General features: G+C 44.1%; 1 protein-coding gene across 2 annotated transcripts in view; it reads right to left on the reverse strand.

Moving 5' to 3' along the window:
- Positions 1-2,584: 2,584 nt before the first annotated feature.
- mbtps1 (membrane-bound transcription factor peptidase, site 1) overlaps positions 2,585-18,954 on the reverse strand; it is a 137,987-nt gene continuing 121,617 nt past the window's right edge. For both annotated transcript variants that reach the window (XM_038806916.1, XM_038806915.1), the window contains exons 21-23: positions 18,737-18,863; positions 8,176-8,306; positions 2,585-3,386 (exon numbers count right to left, since the gene is read on the reverse strand). In XM_038806916.1, the coding sequence (XP_038662844.1) occupies positions 3,193-3,386; positions 8,176-8,306; positions 18,737-18,863 (452 nt within the window). In that variant the 3' untranslated portion in view covers positions 2,585-3,192. The remainder of the gene's footprint in view (positions 3,387-8,175; positions 8,307-18,736; positions 18,864-18,954) is intronic.

An 18,954-nucleotide genomic window follows, 5' to 3' on the forward strand; every position in this document is an offset into this window, starting at 1 on the left:
GACCGTGGGGAACCTTATCAAACGCTTTACTGAAATCCATATACACCACATCAACTGCTCTACCCTCGTCTACCTGTTCAGTCACCTTCTCAAAGAACTCGATAAGGTTTGTGAGGCACGACCTACCCTTCACAAAACCATGCTGACTGTCCCTAATCATATTATTCCTATCTAGATGATTATAAATCGTCTCTTCTAATCCTCTCCAAGACTTTACCCACAACAGACGTGAGGCTCACCGGCCTATAGTTACCGGGGTTATCTCTACTCCCCTTCTTGAACAAAGGGACCACATTTGCTATCCTCCAGTCCTCTGGCACTATTCCTGTAGCCAATGATGACCTAAAAATCAAAGCCAAAGGCTCAGCAATCTCTTCCCTGGCTTCCCAGAGAATCCTAGGATAAATCCCATCCAGCCCCGGGGACTTATCTATTTTCACCTTGTCCAGAATTACCAACACTTCTTCCCTACGCACCTCAATGCCATCTATTCTAATAGCCTGGGTCTCAGCATTCTCCTCCACAATATTATCTTTTTCTTGAGTGAATACTGACGAAAAGTATTCATGCTCAGATATGCTCAGATATGTGCGTGTCAGTACAGAAACCGCAAGATCACCTAACACCGCTAGAGTACATTTCTTCAGGTAAATTGTCCGTATGTTATGCTTCTTTTAAAACGCATCCATCATCCTAACAAGTTTCACAGGCAAATGGCATTATTTAACAGAACGTATTAAACAAAAACCTTGATTTTGAATTACACTATATTACAATAATTGGGTTACATTACTCTATTTAGAACAGGCTCCTCAAAATAAGAGATTTTACAAAGTAGATTAGATGCAAAATTCAAATCTTAGTGGAGTGGTTTTTAATTATTGCAGTACCAGATTTGTACCACTGAACTTCACTGGGACATGCAAATAGTTACATACGGCCCAAAGTGGCCTCTTGTGGAAGACAGCGAGTCCTGCAACACTAGTGCAGGAGACAAATGAATTAACAATAATGAGTAGCATGAGCTCTGAGGGACGGGAATGAGGGTCATAACTTCATGTTGTCAAAACTACCAAACCTGTTAAGAGGACAAGGGTGGCACGGTGGCACAGTGGTTAGCACTGCTGTCTCAGAGCGCCAGGGACCGAGGTACGATTCCTATCTGTTTGTGTTTTGCACTTTCTCCCCGTGTCTGCGTGGGTTTCCTCTGGGTGCTCTAGTTACCTCCCACAGTTTAAAGATGTGCGGGTTAGATGGATTGGACTTGCTGAATTGTCCCTCACTTTTCAAAACGTTAGGTGGGGTTACTGGGTTATGGGGATAGGGTGGAGGTGTGTATTAAGCTTAAGTAGGGTGCTCTTTCTGAAGGCTAGTGCAGACTTGAATGGCTGAATGGCCTCATTCTGCATTGCAAATTCTGATTCCAATCTTGGGTGACTGTGTGCATTTTGCACTTTCTCCCCGTGTCTGTGTGGGTTTCCTCCCAGTGTTTGCGTGGATTTCCTCCGGGTGCTTCAGTTTCCTCCCACAGTCCAAGATGTGCAGGTAAGGTGGATTGGCCATGTTAAATTGCCCCTTAGTGTCCAAAGGTGTGTAAGGTTAGGTTGCAGGGGAGTGGGCCTAGGTAGGGTGGCCTTTCAGAGGGTCAGTACAGACTCAATGGGCTGAAGGGCCTCCTTCTGCACTGAAGGAATACTATGAAGCAATCTTCGCCTCGCAGAGACACCTCAGCACCTTTAACACAATCAAATCTTCCAAAGCACTTCACAGTGGCATTATAAAAAAAACAAGCCACATGTGAAGTTAGGCTAGCTGACCAAAGGCTGAGGGAGGTAGGTTTTCAGTAGTGTCTTTAAAGAGAAAAGAGGGGCAGCGAGACAGAAAAGTGTCGGGAGGGAATTTTAGAGCTGGGCCCGAGCCAACTGAAGGCATGGCTATCAGTACAACAGCAATTAAGATTGGGGATCCACACAAGGCCAAGGTTAGAGGGACACAGATCGTGGAGGATTGTGGGTTGGAGGAGATTACAGAGATAGGGATTTGAAAACAAGGATGGGAATTTTATAATCAAGACATTATTTGACTGAGAGCTAATTTAAATTAACGAGCACATGAATGATTGGATACCAGTTGGTTACCTATGTTTCATGCTGTTCTTCCCTGTTTCCTTTTAGTCCTGGCATCACCATATTTAATATTGCTCCTTCCACCAGATTTCAGTTGTGCGCTTGAAGAAGCAAGTAAAACTTCTCAAGTTGTTCCCTGACTTTCAATGCCAGAAAACGCAGGCGTAACAGTATTAAGGGGGTACATGAGCAGTTAGGATTTCGGCTAGTGTTGGATCAGTTAACTAACAGCTCAGGCCATCAACAGCATTGGGTTAAAACACATGAAAACATAATCACCCATTGACATTTTGCAAGCATCGGTCAAAATCCTGATCAGATAATAAAAAGATGTTGCATGACTAAACTGCCCAACACATTTTGAAAGGATTGCTTGAACTCCTGGCTATCACATGCACACATCTACCTTTAAGGTGCAATTAGAATGGTCAAAAATCGAATCAATTTTCCAGAAAGTATCTATTTGCAGAGCTGTAAATTTATTCCACCGATAATGGTGAAAATAGGTTGCAAACTGCCATCTTAAATATTTACAGTGAATTATAGCAGTTTCCATTTTATAAAAATAAGTCAATTCAAGCACAAAGCGCCTTGGTACAGTTATTATCAATTATTCTTGCCAGGTGCCATCGTCCACATTATCTGTATCAGTAATTCGATCTTTACTAGAGTATGGCAAGGCTGCAGATTCATGTTACAAAATACATTTCTCACCTATAAATGCCCTTGTAACAAGTATTCTACATGATGACAATAAAAGAAAACCAAGAACTGAAGCAAGGTGTCCCAATGTCTGTACTGGCTGATTTGTTAGAACAATTTTGTTCCCAGGGGAATATAAATACAAAGCAACCAAACACAATGTCTTTGGTGGTTATGGTCGCTGTAAAAAAAAAGGTCTCCTCAACTCAGCTAAAACCACATTGTCTTAAATGTGTCAAAAATGTCAGTGAACCCATGAAGTGCCTTTACTGAATATTTTTACAACACTTATTTGGAGCAGCCAACAGCACAATTCCCTGTCCACAGTGGATGTGTCTTGATCAGTCCATGTCCACTGGCCCGATCATACAGAGGGCGTCTTAGGCGGGTGCACCTGCTGAAGCAGCAGAGGACGTTTGACTCGTGGCTTCCGTCTCTTTGGCTTGCTCTTAGACTTTATCTGCACCACAAAGAACGCCAGCACCACCATAGCACCGAGGAAAGCAAAAACTGGAATCGTCTGCCCCACGTCTTGGTTATAGCGACCAGGCATTATACCTTAAAAGCAAACAAATAACAATTAAATGCCACAGTACTCTACTTACATCATTCAGCTGAAGTAGAAGAATGACAAGTAAATGTGGATTGGCCCTCAGGTTAACGAGAAGCCATAGTCATCTTCTATCACAGATTCTATCAGTCAGCTGGTACATGCAAGACCCAGGAAATAGTGGAGATTTGGCAGTTCCTTTTAAAAGAAAGCAGTTCCCGCTTTTAAAGGTTCAAAACTGAGGACTAAAATAGATAATCTCCACATAATTTAGAAGATAGTAATTAGAACACACACTGCTGATACTAAAGCATTATGTTAAAAAGAGGACAAGTTATTTGCATCCCTAATAATGCAACTTTGTTTTCTCAGCTCAAAAGATCTTTCTACAATTGGAAACATCACTACATTATCAGTGAACGGTAGACCAAGTCTATACTGCTGCAAATGTTAAATAAGCTGGCGTGAGAAATATACAGGACACTTGTAATGAATATAACAAATCCAACAGCCACTTGGACAATTTAACTACCTGTGAAGTACATTTAACTCAACATCTCAATAGGTTACGTTGCTTGCCCAGATAAAAGGCATGCAATAAAGTTGAGCAAGCTTTAATAATCCCTGCACTTGGGAAATAAAGATGAATACAGTTTTGATTTGGCTAATAGGGTTAAGGAAAATCCCAAGCCTTTTATTCGTATATAAGGAGCAAGAGGGTAACTAGAGAAAGAATTGGCCCACTCAAAGACAAAAGAGGGAATTTATGCATGGAGTCAGAGGAAATGGGTGAGTTTCTTAATGAGTACTTTGCATCGGTATTCACCAAGGAGGGGGACATGACGGATCTTGAGGCTGGAGATGGATGTTTAAAAACTCTAGGTCAAGTCGGCATAAGGAAGGGGGATGTTTTGGGTATGCTAAAAGGCATTAAGGTGGACAAGTCCCCAGATCCGGATGGGATCTATCCCAGGTTGCTGAGGGAAGCGAGGGACGAAATAGCTGGGACCTTAACAGATATCTTTGCAGCATCCTTGAGCATGGGGGAGGTCCCGGAGGACTGGAGAATTGCTAATGCTGTCCCTTTGTTTAAGAAGGGTAGCAGGGATAATCCAGGCAATTATAGACCTGTGAGCTTGACGTCAGTGGTAGGCAAACTGTTGGAGAAGATACTGAGGGATAGGATCTATTCACATTTGGAAGAATATAGACTTATCAGTGATAGGCAGCATGGTTTTGTGCAGGGAAGGTCATGTCTTACAAACCTAATAGAATTCTTTGAGGAAGTGACAAAGTTAATTGATGAGGGAAGGGCTGTAGATGTCATATACATGGACTTCAGTAAGACGTTTGATAAAGTTTCCCATGGCAGGTTGATGGAAAAAGTGAAGTCGTATGGGGTTCAGGGTGTACTAGCTAGATGGATAAAGAACTGGCTGGGCAACAGGAGACAGAGAGTAGTGGTGGAAGGGAGTGTCTCAAAATGGAGAAAGGTGACTAGTGGTGTTCCACAGGGATCCGTGCTCGGACCACTGTTGTTTGTGATATACATAAATGATCTGGAGGAAGGTATAGGTGGTCTGATTAGCAAGTTTGCAGATGATACTAAGATTGGTGGAGTTGCAGATAGTGAGGAGGACTGTTAGAGAATACAGCAAAATATAGATAGATTGGAGAATTGGGCAGAGAAATGGCAGATGGAGTTCAATCCAAGCATATGCGAGGTGATGCATTTTGGAAGATCTAATTCAAGAGTGGACTATACGGTCAATGGAAGAGTCCTGGGGAAAATTGATGTACAGAGAGATCTGGGAGTTCAGGTCCATTGTACCCTGAAGGTGGCAACGCAGGTTGATAGAGTGGTCAAGAAGGCATACAGCATGCTTGCCTTCATCGGATGGGATATTGAGTACAAGAGTCGGCAGGTCATGTTACAGTTGTATATGACTTTGGTTAGGCCACATTTGGAATACTGCGTGCAGTTCTCATCGCCACATTACCAGGAGGATGTGAATGCTTTAGAAATGAAATGAAATGAAAATCGCTTATTGTCACGAGTAGGCTTCAATGAAGTTACTGTGAAAAGCCCCTAGTCGCCACATTCCGGCGCCTGTCCGGGGAGGCTGGTACGGGAATCGAACCGTGCTGCTGGCCTGCTTGGTCTGCTTTATAAGCCAGCGATTTAGCCTTGTGAGCTAAACCAGCCCCTAACCAGACGATTCCTAGAGAGGGTGCAGAGGAGGTTCACCAGGATGTTGCCTGGTATGGAGGGTGCTAGCTATGAAGAAAGGTTGAGTAGATTAGGATTGTTTTCGTTGGAAAGACGGAGGTTGAGGGGGGACCTGATTGAGGTCTATAAAATTATGAGAGGTATGGACAGGGTGGATAGCAACAAGCTTTTTCCAAGAGTGGGGGGTGTCAATTACAAGGGGTCACGATTTCAAGGTGAGAGGGGGAAAGTTTAAGGGAGATGTGCGTGGGAGGTTTTTTTACGCAGTGGGTGGTGGGTGCCTGGAACGCTTTGCCAACGGAGGTGGTAGAGGCGGGCACGATAGCATAATTTAAGATGCATCTAGACAGATATATGAACGGGCAGGGAACAGAGGGAAGTAGATCCTTGGAAAATAGGCGACAGATTTAGATAAAGGATCTGGATCGGCGCAGGCTGGGAGGGCCGAAGGGCCTGTTCCTGCGCTGTAATTTTCTTTGTTCTTTGTCTTTGATTCAATATACCATGGGACAGGTGGGCAGCTTGGTCTAGACAAGCCCACAAACAACAAAGCTCCATCTGGTTATCTGGAACTTATGTTGCGCTCACCCTATATTGGTTCTGAGATTTAGAGACAGATTTTCCCCACTTAGGTCACTAGCCTGACATTTGCTTCAATTCTGGCAGGGACAAACTCTGAAGTGGTCGTGACAGGATGCTGGTTGTGATTTTCCCCAGAGCTGGTCAATTAAAAGTTGCCTCTGGAAGACAATTTCAATTAAGGAGGTGGACCTGACACAACAGACCAGTAGACCCACTTGGCTGCTGAGGCAGGCGAACAAAAGGGCACCTCAACATGAAGGCTGCCCTTGGTTGCCAGCAGAGAAATCGACAATGAGGCCCAAAGCCAGTGGGACCATCAGGGTGGAATAGAAAACCCTCCTCAGGAATAGGGTCAGTTGCAGTCCTTGATACCTGTGGATCCGTCACCAGGGCACAGAGCCTCTGTGGACATACTGGCAATGGAGCGTGTCCAGCGGAGATTCACACGGATGATCCCTGGAATGGCGGGTCTAACATATGAGGAACGGCTGAGGATCCTGGGATTGTATTCATTGGAGTTTAGAAGGTTAAGGGGAGATCTAATAGAAACTTACAAGATAATACATGGCTTAGAAAGGGTGGACGCAAAGAAACTGTTTCCGTTAGGCGAGGAGACGAGGACCCGTGGGCACAGCCTTAGAATTAGAGGGGGTAAATTCAGAACAGAAATGCGGAGACATTTCTTCAGCCAGAGAGTGGTGGGCCTGTGGAATTCATTGCCGCGGAGTGCAGTGGAGGCCGGGACGCTAAATGGCTTCAAGGCAGAGATAGATAAATTCTTGATGTCGCGAGGAATTAAGGGCTACGGGGAGAATGCTGGTAGGTGGAGTTGAAATGCCCATCAGCCATGATTGAATGGCGGAGTGGACTTGATGGGCCGAATGGCCTTACTTTCACTCCTATGTCTTATGGCTCCCATGGCCATCAGGCTTGCCACTGGGAAGCTGCCTGAAGAGAGCATGCAGTGTTGGAGCATGCCCAGAGGAGAGGGGGTGCTCCAACAGTGGGAAAATACATGTGCCATCACAAAATGGCCCATGCTAGGCTGTAATCACGTGAATTGGCTGAGCACTCCATTCAGTGAGGAACTTGGCGAAGATAATTATCTAGATAGAATTTTCTGGAGGCAATGCAACAGAAAAAAAAGCTCCTGTATAACAGAGCGAACATTATGCTGGTTGTTTTTTTTTCATTTAATGCTGTTGAACTCTCTCGTCTTGCTTCTGAAAATATAGGTATTCAAAGTCTATGGTCACAAGTCAATCATCCTAATCCAGGTTTCACTGGTACAACATTAAACATTCTTTTAAAACGCAAGACAAGAACTTATCCAATTAGCTGCATAAATTCAACAGTCTAGTTTTTGCTGTACTGCAGATAATTGAAAAATTTAACCTATTTCTCTAAAAGATTATCTGGGATTTTCACAATTTTAGATCTTGGATTGTCTTAAATTATTCTAGCTCCAACTACTTGCAGCAGACTAAGTTTGTTGTTGAGAGATTTATGGCGCCCTAAAGAAATTATTCTTCTCGTAACTAGTTCACTCTATTAACAGAATCTTTAATCAAGCAAACGCAACAAAATCCAAAAATTTTCAGTATCTGTAATACTATTTTACTCATTCAATTTCCCACCTCTCCTTCCAATCTTACAACCCTCTCAAGGTCACTCAGAAACGAAGGCATTACAAATAAAGGTCTTCCATTATGAACTTTTATCAATATAAAGGCAATATCAATTGCATGACAGGTTACCCAGTATTTCACAGCACAAAATACTGAGCAACATTTTTGAAACTATCCTTTAAATGTTAACAAGAAAGAGTTATTTGTGCATACATTCCTATTTTTCTTTCACTTGTGAACTGTTGGAATACATGGCCTTTGACAGTCTGGGCTGGGAGCAACATTGTCACCCTGGAGGCGTTTTACTTTCCAACTGCTCAAAGTACATGAGGTAAATGTTGTGACTCCAGTACTCACCTCCAGGAATGTCCCAGGCCCCACTTTCACCTGGTGATAAAGGTCGCACTTGGGGACGGTTTGGCTTGAAATTCGGCAGAACCACTTTGTCCAAGTCAATGGACAATAGCTTCTGGTGCTTCCAAAGGTTACTGAAGAGAAAAAACAATAAAAGCCATTTACTTGTAGCATAGGCTTGCACTAACTCCAGAAGCTAAATTTACTGCATAACTCTTGCTTCTTTATTTGAAGCAATATTTCCAATTGGCAACTTAAATTATTTCATGTTCTTTATAATATATTTTTAATTTGGTTTTTTCCCCCATTTATTTGACAATAAACGCAATAAAGTAACAAAAAAAAATCAGAGCAAAACGGGTACAGAACAGAGCGAGTTATTCCAGCATAAATACAAGCAGAACAGAACACTATACTTAAGGAACCAATCTAGGTCAAATGTGGGATCAATCCAACACAGTGAACACATTGAGTCGGGGAAAGAGGGGTAAGATCGTGCAAGTATAGAAGGATAGCAATTCAGATCGCAAGCCTTAACGTATTTAGATATCAAGCCTAACAATATGAATTAATTCACGGAAAGCCCAACAGGAGCAGGTCATCCAAGATAGAGCCTATGAATTTAAGATAGGGATCCCATACTTTACGGAATGCATCGGAGAGTGGATCACAGAGGTCAGGAATTCCATAGGCTTGCCTATGCCAGTTTTGGATTGAAGGGCAGCAGTGGCACAGTGGTTAGCACTGCTGCCTCACAGCATCAGGGACCTGGGTTCTATTCCAACGGGTCGGTGCAATCTCAATGGGCTGAGTGGCCTCCTTCTGCACTGTCGGGATTTGATGTTTGTCACTGATCCAAGAGCATAGAGGGTGTTCTAGCAAGCTGCAAAGTTCAGGATATTGCACTGCCGTTTATCGTTAGAATCAATAATTCTCACATCTGGAAGGCCCAGAATCAATAAACCATGATTAGATTCTAAAAGCTCAATCAAAAATCCTCTCCTCTCTGACCACACCAGAGCAATAGGATTGAATCCTGACAATCCCATAAACAGTGGATACACTCACCCTCAATTACCAGGCACTTTAGGCACATCAGATATATAGCAGGATCAAACCTGTGTCTAAGACTAGGCGTAATATGAAGACAGTGCAGTATCTTGAACTGAGTCTCCATTTTATTGCAAACTGAAATTTCACTGACATAGTCCCATATGTTACCCCATGTCTCCTCATCGATATTGATTGCCAAGTCCTTTTCCCATGACTGTAATGCACTCAACGTGCTAATGCAAGATCTGGAATTTAAAGCATCATAGAACTTGCTCATTAATTGTTTCGGCTCCAATCAGTTCAAGGTTCTTTTCACCGGGGAAATTGAGGAGTCAAGACCCCAGGTTGTCTTATTAAAGATAAAAGTCTCTAAGTTGCAAATACTTAAAGAAAAAACTATCTCAGAATGTCAAACTGCTTTCATAGCTGCTTAAAGGACGACAAGGAAGCATTTCTGAACATATCTCCGAACATACAAATGCCTCTATCTCCTCAGCTATCGAATCCATGGTCACTTAGACCAGGTGGATAGTCTGGACTGCCCTGGACAGGGGAGTGGAAGTCAATTTAGATCTTCCTTCTAGTTGACATACCAATCTCCACGCTCTAAGAGTACTTAAAAAGGCTGGATTATCACACTTAGCAGAACTTGCCTTAAAGTCAGCACAAAATAATAAGACCTGTACAGGATAAACTGACTGGCCTACTTCAGTATCGAGCCAAATGGTTGTAGAGTCCTTCCTAACCCAATCCCTTTTAAATCTTAGATGAGGAGCCAGTTGATATAGTCTAATATTCAGGAGAATATCTCCTGGTAGTTGAGGCTTAATAATAATAATCATCATCATTTATTGTGTCAAGTATGAAGTTACTGTGAAAAACCCCTAGTCGCCACATTACAAACTTGAGGCGAGATTTCTTCTTGTTCCAGATAAATGCATTAATCATTCCATTAATTTCCTCAGCAACACTAACCGACAACAGTATAAGCAGTATCTGCAGCGTGTATAGCAATCTAGGCAACACGTTCATTTTAATTAGGGCGATCCTTCCGAGCCAAGAAATCTGTAGGACCGACCAACGAGTTAGACCCATCTAATAGTTGCGATTAACTGAGAAAAGTTGGCCCCATACAACACTCTAATCCTGATATCAGGGAATCTGTTCCAATTGCCTCTGCCAATGGCACAACAGCCAACACAAACAAGGGGCATAGAGAACAGCCCTGTATAGTCCCGTCTTGAAGCACAAAATTCCATCGACCGTAAACAGTTTGTGAGCACTGCTGCCACAGGTCTGTGATACAATAGTTGAATCCACTTAATATAATCCTCTGGCAGCATGGTGGCACAGTGGTTAGCACTGCTTGTTCAAGGCGCCGAGTTCCTAGGTTCGATCGCGGCTCTGGGTCACTGTCCGTATGGAGTTTGCCCATTCTCCCCGTGTCTGCGTGGGTTTCGCCCCCACAACCCAAAGATGTGCAGGGTAGGTGGATTGGCGACGCTAAATTGCCCCTTAATTGGAAAAACTGAATTGGGTACTCTAAATTTATTTTAAAAATATATAATTTTCAACCGATCCAAAACCTGGCAGCATAGAAACCAAATAATTCCATTCAACTCGATGAAAAGCTTTCTCTACATCCAGGGAAATCACCAGGCCATCCAGTGTACTTTTCTGAAAAGCCTAAATCACGTTCAGCAGTCTTCTAAAATTGTTACTGGAAAGTCTTCCCCTGATAAACCCAGTCTGGTCCTCCCGAACGATTGTCAGAACAACTTCGTCCAATCTTCTTGCCAGAATCTTGGACAATAATTTCAAGTCAACTTTCAGGAGCGAAATTGGCCTGGAAGAGCCACAATCCTCTGGATCCTTAGCCACTTACAAAATTAAGGAAATATTAGCCTCACAAAGTATCAACGCAACAGCCCTGCCTCAAAGAGTGGTAACACATACTCACCAACGGATCCAACACCAAATCTTTAAACTCCCTAAGCTTTAACCTGGCTGAAGGTAATGGCCATGGCTACCTTTTCTTCAGAGAGAGGAACATTAAGAATCAAGCATTGGCTCTCTGAGGCCAATGGAAGCCCAAGGGAAGAGAAAAAATGCTCCAGATCTGCCATTACATCACCAGACTTGTATAACCCCACATAAAATTCCTTATAAGTTTCATTTATCTCCTGTGTCATCATGACCCTCTTATCCTCCTACCCCCCCCCCCCCTCCCCCGCCCCCCCACCTCCCAAAAAAAAAAGAATACCCTAGAGTCAGCCTTCCTCTTAGTTAAATATGCCAGATACTTGCTCGGCTTATTTCCAAACTTCTCGCAAACATTAAACTTTTCACGCTTGCTGAATCAATAGGAATCAAGAGCTACCATTGAAGCATTAACCTCATCCAACAATTGACTGTTGGGGGCCCTCTCCTCTGCTTTCACCAATCAAACCTCCAACCAGAGCTGGCTCTCCAACACCTTACACCTTTTATTAGCTGTGTAAGAGATAATTAGCCCTATAGCACAACATTTACACGTTTCCCACAAAACAGAGGGGGAAACACTAGGAGTCAAGTTGACTGAGAAAAAATCTCAAACTCTTTTAAAATGCACAGCAAGTGATGTACCTCTTATCAAGGGAGTATCAAACCGTCATGCTCTGGGGGGGGGGGGGGGCAGCTCAAGCAAAAATTCCAAGAAAATGAGGGCATGGCCCAAAATGACAATGCTACCTGTAGAGCAGAAAGATACCAGATGTAGGATTGCCCTCAGCACAAAGCAGTCGTCAATTCTAGTATGACTGATGAGGGGCTGAAAAGAAACAAACATCCACATCACCCACCTCCTTGCATACCGGTACCAACACCCTAGCTTGTAGTGTAAGAGGGTTCCTAGTAACTGGGAACCAATCTACAAGTGAGTTCAGGTGGCTGTTAAAGTCACCAGCCACAAAGGAGTTAGCTGAAAACAACTCTGCAAAGTCCAAAAAAAGCCTTGGGTGATAAACCCCATAGAGTATTTCGGAGGTCAGTACACATTCATTGTTGAAACATTGGGCACAATTCTCCCATCGAGAGACTAAGTCCTGACGCCGGAGTGAAAACCGGAGTGTTTCACTCTGGCATCAGAGGCCGCTCCCACCCCCTATTCTCCCGCCCCCGGGGGGGCTAGGAGCGGCGCCGCGTCATTTACGTAAAAGCCGCGTAAATGACGTCACCTGCGCATGCGCAGGTTGGCCTGCGCCAACCCGCACATGCGTGGTTGCCGTCCTCCCCGCAAGAAGATGTTGGATGGATCTTGCGGGGCGGCGGAGGAAAGGAGGTCCTCCTTCAGATAGGCCAGCCCGCCGATCGGTGGGCACCGATCGCGGGCCAGAGCCCTTTTGAGGCCCCCCGGTGCAAGAACCCCACCCACAGCGTTTCCGCGCTGTTCCCACCGGCAGCGACCAGATGTGGACGGTGCCGGCGGGAACCTGTCGTGTTGGGCAGGCCGCTCGGCCCATCCGGGCCGGAAAATCGCCACTCGCCCGTTACAAACGGCGAGCCTCCCAACAGCCAGCCGTGCATCTCGCCGCGCCGCTTTGGGGCGACGGTGGGAGAATCGCACGCGGGTGCCAGGGCAGCACTCGCTCGGCGCCCCGCCAATTCTCCCACCCAGCCGGGGGGGGGGGGGGGGGGGGGGGGGGGGGGATTCCGCCCAATATCTCTGTGCACCGAGCATCTAATGATCACATATCTATCCCCCTTCCTTGTCTTTAGTAAGTATCTACCTTAAGGGGGATATTTCTGTCGATCAGGATTTCCGCCCCACCCCCATTACTCGATGTAAGAGAGAATTCGACCAGACCCACCCATTCCCGCTTCAATTTTATAATGTGTTTCATGTAACAAGGCTATGTCCACATTGTCTAAATTTTAAGATTAGTTGCTGCCGTTACATAGGCCACGGAAGAAGAATAAGAGTGGATTTTGCACCACAATAATAAAAATACAAAAGAATCACGGCCACAATAGTTCTAAGGGGACAGTATTCAATGAGACCGAGGACCCGTAGGATTAACCTCACAGTCATACTGTTGTTATCACCAGGATACCTTCTCCACAGTGGGAAGAGGAGAAAAAAATAGCCACTCGCACATTTTAAACCCACCCATGAAGACCTGTATTCACCACCACCCTTCGGCAATGAGACTACTTGTTTCTGCCATGATTAAAACACTGATGGGAGAAAACAATGACGGAAAATAAGCTCATGACACATCTACCATGACTAGGATAAGATAATAAGAGTCCTTGAAACACTTGAGGAGAAGGCGAGAACATTCAATACAGTGTTCATATTAGCATCTCCCTTTTACAGGATAAAAGACAAAAAATTCAGACCAACACCACGATGATGGGGAAAAGAGTCCGGAATAGAGCTCGAGTTAGTTCAAATTGCAGACCATCATTCCAAATTGCTGTCCTTTGTGGATTCAATGAAGGCCAAGGCAGCAGCTGGATACTCACAAGACTTAGGGGAGTTGTCGGATACAATTTTCAGGGTTGCAGGATAAAGCATAACATAAATCATGGCAACAACCTTGAGTTGCCTTTGAATTACATTGAAGCCCTGATGCTTTATCTGCAAGCTACCCTGGAAGGAGGAAATCCTCACCCTCCCGTGCAGCCAGGTCCCACCACACCTTGTCGTCTCTCGGACGTTCTGCCGATCTTTAAAGTTGTGGAAGCAAACTATGAAGCTTCAACTCAACGGTTTGAAAATCTTTGGAATTCTCTACCCAAAAGAGCAGCATAGTGGCACAGTGGACAGCACTGCTGCCTCACAGCGCAAGGGACCAGAGTTAGAGTCAAACCTTGGGTAGCTGTGTGGAGTTTGCAAGTTAGAACATACATATAGTGCAGAAGGAGGTCATTCGGCCCATCGAGTCTGCACTGACCCACTTAAGCCCTCACTTCCACCCTATCCCCGTAACCCAATAACCCCTCCTAACCTTTTTGGTCACAAAAGGCAATTTAGCATGGCCAATGCACCTAACCTACACATCTTTGGACTGTGGGAGGAAACCGGGGCACCCGGAGGAAACCCACGCAGACAAGGGGAGAACGTGCAGACTCCACACAGTGACCCAGCAGGGAATCGAACCTGGGACCCTGGCGCTGTGAAGCCACAGTGCTATCCACTTGTGCTACCGTGCTATGCCCTGATGCTTTATTCTCGCCGTGTCTGCGTGGGTATCCACCGGGTACTCCACTTTCCTCCCACAGTCCAAAGATGTCCAGGTTAGTTGGGGTTACGGGAATTGGGTGGGGAAGTGAGTCTAGGTTGGGTGCTCTTGCAGAGGTTCAGTGCAGATTTAATGGGCCAAATGGCCTCTTTTTGTACTGTAGCAATTCTATGGATTGCAGGTGCTCCATCATTGAATACACTTAAGGCTGGGAGTGAGATTTCTCGTCTCTCAGTGAACCAGGTGTAGCCGCCGAAGTTGGCCATTCCCTCAATACAAAATGGAGGAACGCAAAGCTTGCAGGGTAAAATGGACAAAGTTTGCAGCACAAGCAGGCTGCAACAAGCCACTATGTATTCTGTCTGCTAAGAGAGCAGACAGCACCGAAACGAACATTGCGCATACTAATGAAGCAATCTCCGGGACAGTTAGCATAGTAATGGAACGATCCCAGGGACAAAGGACACAAATAGGGAAGTAATTGCAACATTGTATGGGAAGCCAGACACCCCGGCACCAGCGGGGTTCGAAGACAAAGCACCTGAAGGCCCGCCCAGTAGCTGAGGGACAGCCTCAGTATTGGGGGGATTCAAACAAATCGATTGGGAAGAGACCCAATCGATCCCCAGCAGATAGAGGGTCCGCCCAAAAGGACGCAAAGCCCTGTGACCTATAAAAGACAGGTCCCAAACTCAGTTCGTTCTTCTTGACTAGCCCTCCTCTCTTGACCAGCCCTCTCGACCAGCCTTTACCGAAGAAGACCTTGACCGAGAGGAGAGGTTCGGACAGCAGCCACCAGAAAGTAAGTGTCTCACAACGTTCACTACCAGAGATAGACACTCCTGACCCCTTTTTAACCCGTACCAACTTGAAGTCTGCGGACCCAGTGCAGAGCAAGAGGCTATTGTCCCCTGATCCGGCAGTTCCTTATTCAGATAAGTATTGGTCTATTTAGTGGTAGGAATAGTTTAGTCATCTTAGCGTGTGCATGAGTAGTTTATAATTGTATTATAATAAACTCATTTGTTTGAACTTACTAATTGGTGTATGGTTTTATTGCTTTGAACGTGACCTTGAAACTTGTGGCGGTATCTTAACGATACCTGGCGACTCCAAAGCTAAGTAACGAAACAGAGCCAAATTGAGTGTTAAGCACACTCACGAATTGAGTGTTAAGCACGAGCAACACAGGAGACATCAGCTCTTATCATATTGAATAGTGAAGCAGGCTTGAAGGGCTGTACCTGATCCAATTTAGTGTTCTTGAATACAAATGATCGAATCACATTTTCGATTGTCATAAGCTGGTGATAACTTCTTTTATAAGAAAAGATAGGATCCTTCGAGTTAGGTCTGCATTTTTAAAATAGATTCTGGTTACTGATGAACGGCAGTAAACCATATACAACTGTGCATCTCCGGTGGTTAGTGGTTTACCTTATCTCTTTGAAACAGGAATGTATGCAATACTTCCAGCTCAGAGGAAGACAAAAACATATCTTTGACAGAGGTGAATGTTGAAGAAGCTGAGCCCGAAAGTGGAGTCTTGGTATCTTGCGGATCATGCAGATAATATCTAAGTATTGTATTTTCCATCACTTTTATTTGTTGTCTGGATCATCGCCTCCTCATAATGGAATATTTTAGCTGCTATGATTCGGTGTCTATGTTCCTTCAAATATTTGACAACAGTACGGGCCTTCTAGGTCAGACACTAAGGTTACATCCTTGACAATGCCTTTCAAACACAGTTGAAGGCATTGTAAGCCTTCACTCGGAGCAAAATGAATGGCTAATAATTGCAAACATGTTTTGTCCGCTGCTCTTCAACTGCCCATCTTGGAACCAAGACCTGGAGCAGGCAACTTTCAGCACAATACAGGCACACAATAAATCTAACAATGCAACTTTGCTGAATAAGACTTCATTCATCAGTATGGAAAAGCAGACATGCCTTGCTGACTTCACACAAAGGCAAAATTACTCAGCATCAATTTTCCTAAGGAAACTGTTGAGCAATGCTGATGTTGAAAAATATCCAAAAAACCTATCTACAAATAACTTAAAAAACAATGCTAACCTTGTACCTCGGCAGGACCAGAGGATATTCCATTGTAAACATGCCAGAGGTCACAGAGTCAAACAGTCAAGAACAAATGAGTTACAAAAGAACCATTGTATAGAGCAACTTGCAACCATTTCAACATTGTGGTCCTCCTGCAGATTAATCAGCTGTTTAAAACTCCAGCAAATTTACCAAATGAGTCAAAATAAATGTCCACTCAATGACTACTCAATCAGGTAAATGTTTCCCATTTCTCTGTATTCGTGACCTTTTACACAAGTACGGGTAAGCTACTCACCACCCCCCTACTCAAACAGCAACTTATCCATACCATCACTAAGTCACATATTGCCATTTCCCACAAAGTCAAACATTGCCATTGACCATTTTTTTTTCATTTGTTTGTTCATTCATTCAGGGGATGGGTGGAGTTGCTAAATTCCACTTGCTTCTCTCGCCAGAGCAGACCTGCGGCTCTTACCTCTATGGATTTACCATATGCCTGCACATATTCTTTGGCACTCATTCCGCATTTCCGCTATCCCACATTCAACACCACCTGTTTTTCTTTGTTACCACAGCCACGTTCCAGAATAATTGCTGCAAAACTCTTGTTGACCAACTTTCCATCGCTTCACAGAGCCCTTGTAAATCTCTTCTTTAGGATTTTGCACACTGGGCTAAATCGCTGGCTTTTAAAGCAGACCAAGACAGGCCAGCATCACGGTTCAATTCCCGTACCAGCCTCCCCGAACAGGCGCCGGAATGTGGCGACTAGGGGCTTTTCACAGTAACTTCATTGAAGCCTACTCGTGACAATAAGCGATTTTCATTTTCATTTCATTTCAAACTTTTATTCCCTTTCTCTTCAGTTTCTGGCTTCATGTATGGCAGATTGGTCAGAGTGACAGGAAACAAAGGGTAATGGTCAATGTATGTTTTTGTGAATGGATAGTGGTTTCCAGTGGTGTTCCAAAGGGCTCAGTTTTGGGCCCTTGCTGTTTGTTGTATACACAAATCATTTGGATTAATATGGGTGGCATGATTGGGAATTCTGTTGACGACACAAAAATTGGCCATATAGTTGATAGTGAAGAGGATAGATGTAGATTCCAGAATCATATCAATAGTTTGGTTGAGTGGGAGGAAAAGTGACAAATAGAATTCAATCTGGAAAAAAGTGTTCCGAGAAGGCAAACAAAGCTAAGGAATACAGAGTAAATGGGAGGATTTTGAGAGGGGTTGAGGAAATTATAGACCTTGGAGTGCATGTCCACAGGTCTTTGAAGGTGGCAGGGTAGGTAGATAAGGTGGTAAAAAAGCATATGGAATGTTTTCTTTTATTGGACAAGGTATTGAATACAAAAGCAGGGATGTAATGATGGAACTGTATAAAACTCTGGTTCGGTCACAGCTGGGGTTTTGTGTACAGTTCTGGTCACCACATTACAGAAAGGACATATTTGCTCTGAAGAGAGTGCAGGAGATTTACAAGAATGTAGCCTCGGCTTGAAAATTGCAGCTAGGAGGAGAGATTGGATAGTCTAGGGTTGTTTTCCTTAGAACAAAGGAAGCTAAGGGATGGCCTAATTGAGGTCCACAAAATTATTAGGGGCCTGACAGGAAATACTTGTTTCCATAGCTGAGGGGATAATTATAGGGGGCATGAATTTAAGATGATTGGTAGAAGGATTGGGTTGGGGGGAGGAGAGACATGAGGCAAAGCCTTTTCACCCAGAGGGTGGTGGGCACCAAAATCCAATGTCCGAATTAGTGGTTGAGGCTGAATCGCTCAATTCATTTAAAAAGGTTCCTGGATCGGCACCTGAAGTGCTGCAACCTACAAGGCTACGGACTAGGTGCTGGAAGATGGGATTAAAATGAGCGGCTATTTTCTTCTTTTTCTCTTCTCTGACATGATGGGCTGAATGGCCTCTTTCTGTGCCATAACCTGTCAATGGTTTCATGTATGTTCTGTACATCAGAACATTCTAGGTTTTTCTTTTCTCTACCCGGTGAGCTGCTGATACACTTCTAAACAAATACCATACAAACAAATACCATACAAACAAGGATACTGTTGAATTCAATTTAAGTACTTGCTTCACTAATGACTTTTATAAAATTAAAAGTTGCTACTCTTTAGTCGGGCCACATTATAATCTGTACAAACACAAATTGATATGAATGAAGATGTGGGTATCTGTTGTCACGCACTAACCTTGGTGCAGTCTCATTTAGAGGTTGTGGTTTGGCCCAGGATAGGTGAGGGCAAGCTGGCAGAGGTCGAGGTTTGGGGTCTGCAAGGTGCGGTTCAAGTACCTTGGAAAATCGATACAAGTGGTTGCCTAAGAGTTTCGATAAAAACAGAATCAGAATAGAATGCTGTTCAAACATGACTCTAGAAGAAAACTTTAAATATTTGGTAGTGTTCATAGA

Source organism: Scyliorhinus canicula, chromosome 9 (genome assembly GCF_902713615.1).
Source record: "Scyliorhinus canicula chromosome 9, sScyCan1.1, whole genome shotgun sequence".
Classification (NCBI taxonomy): domain Eukaryota; kingdom Metazoa; phylum Chordata; class Chondrichthyes; order Carcharhiniformes; family Scyliorhinidae; genus Scyliorhinus; species Scyliorhinus canicula.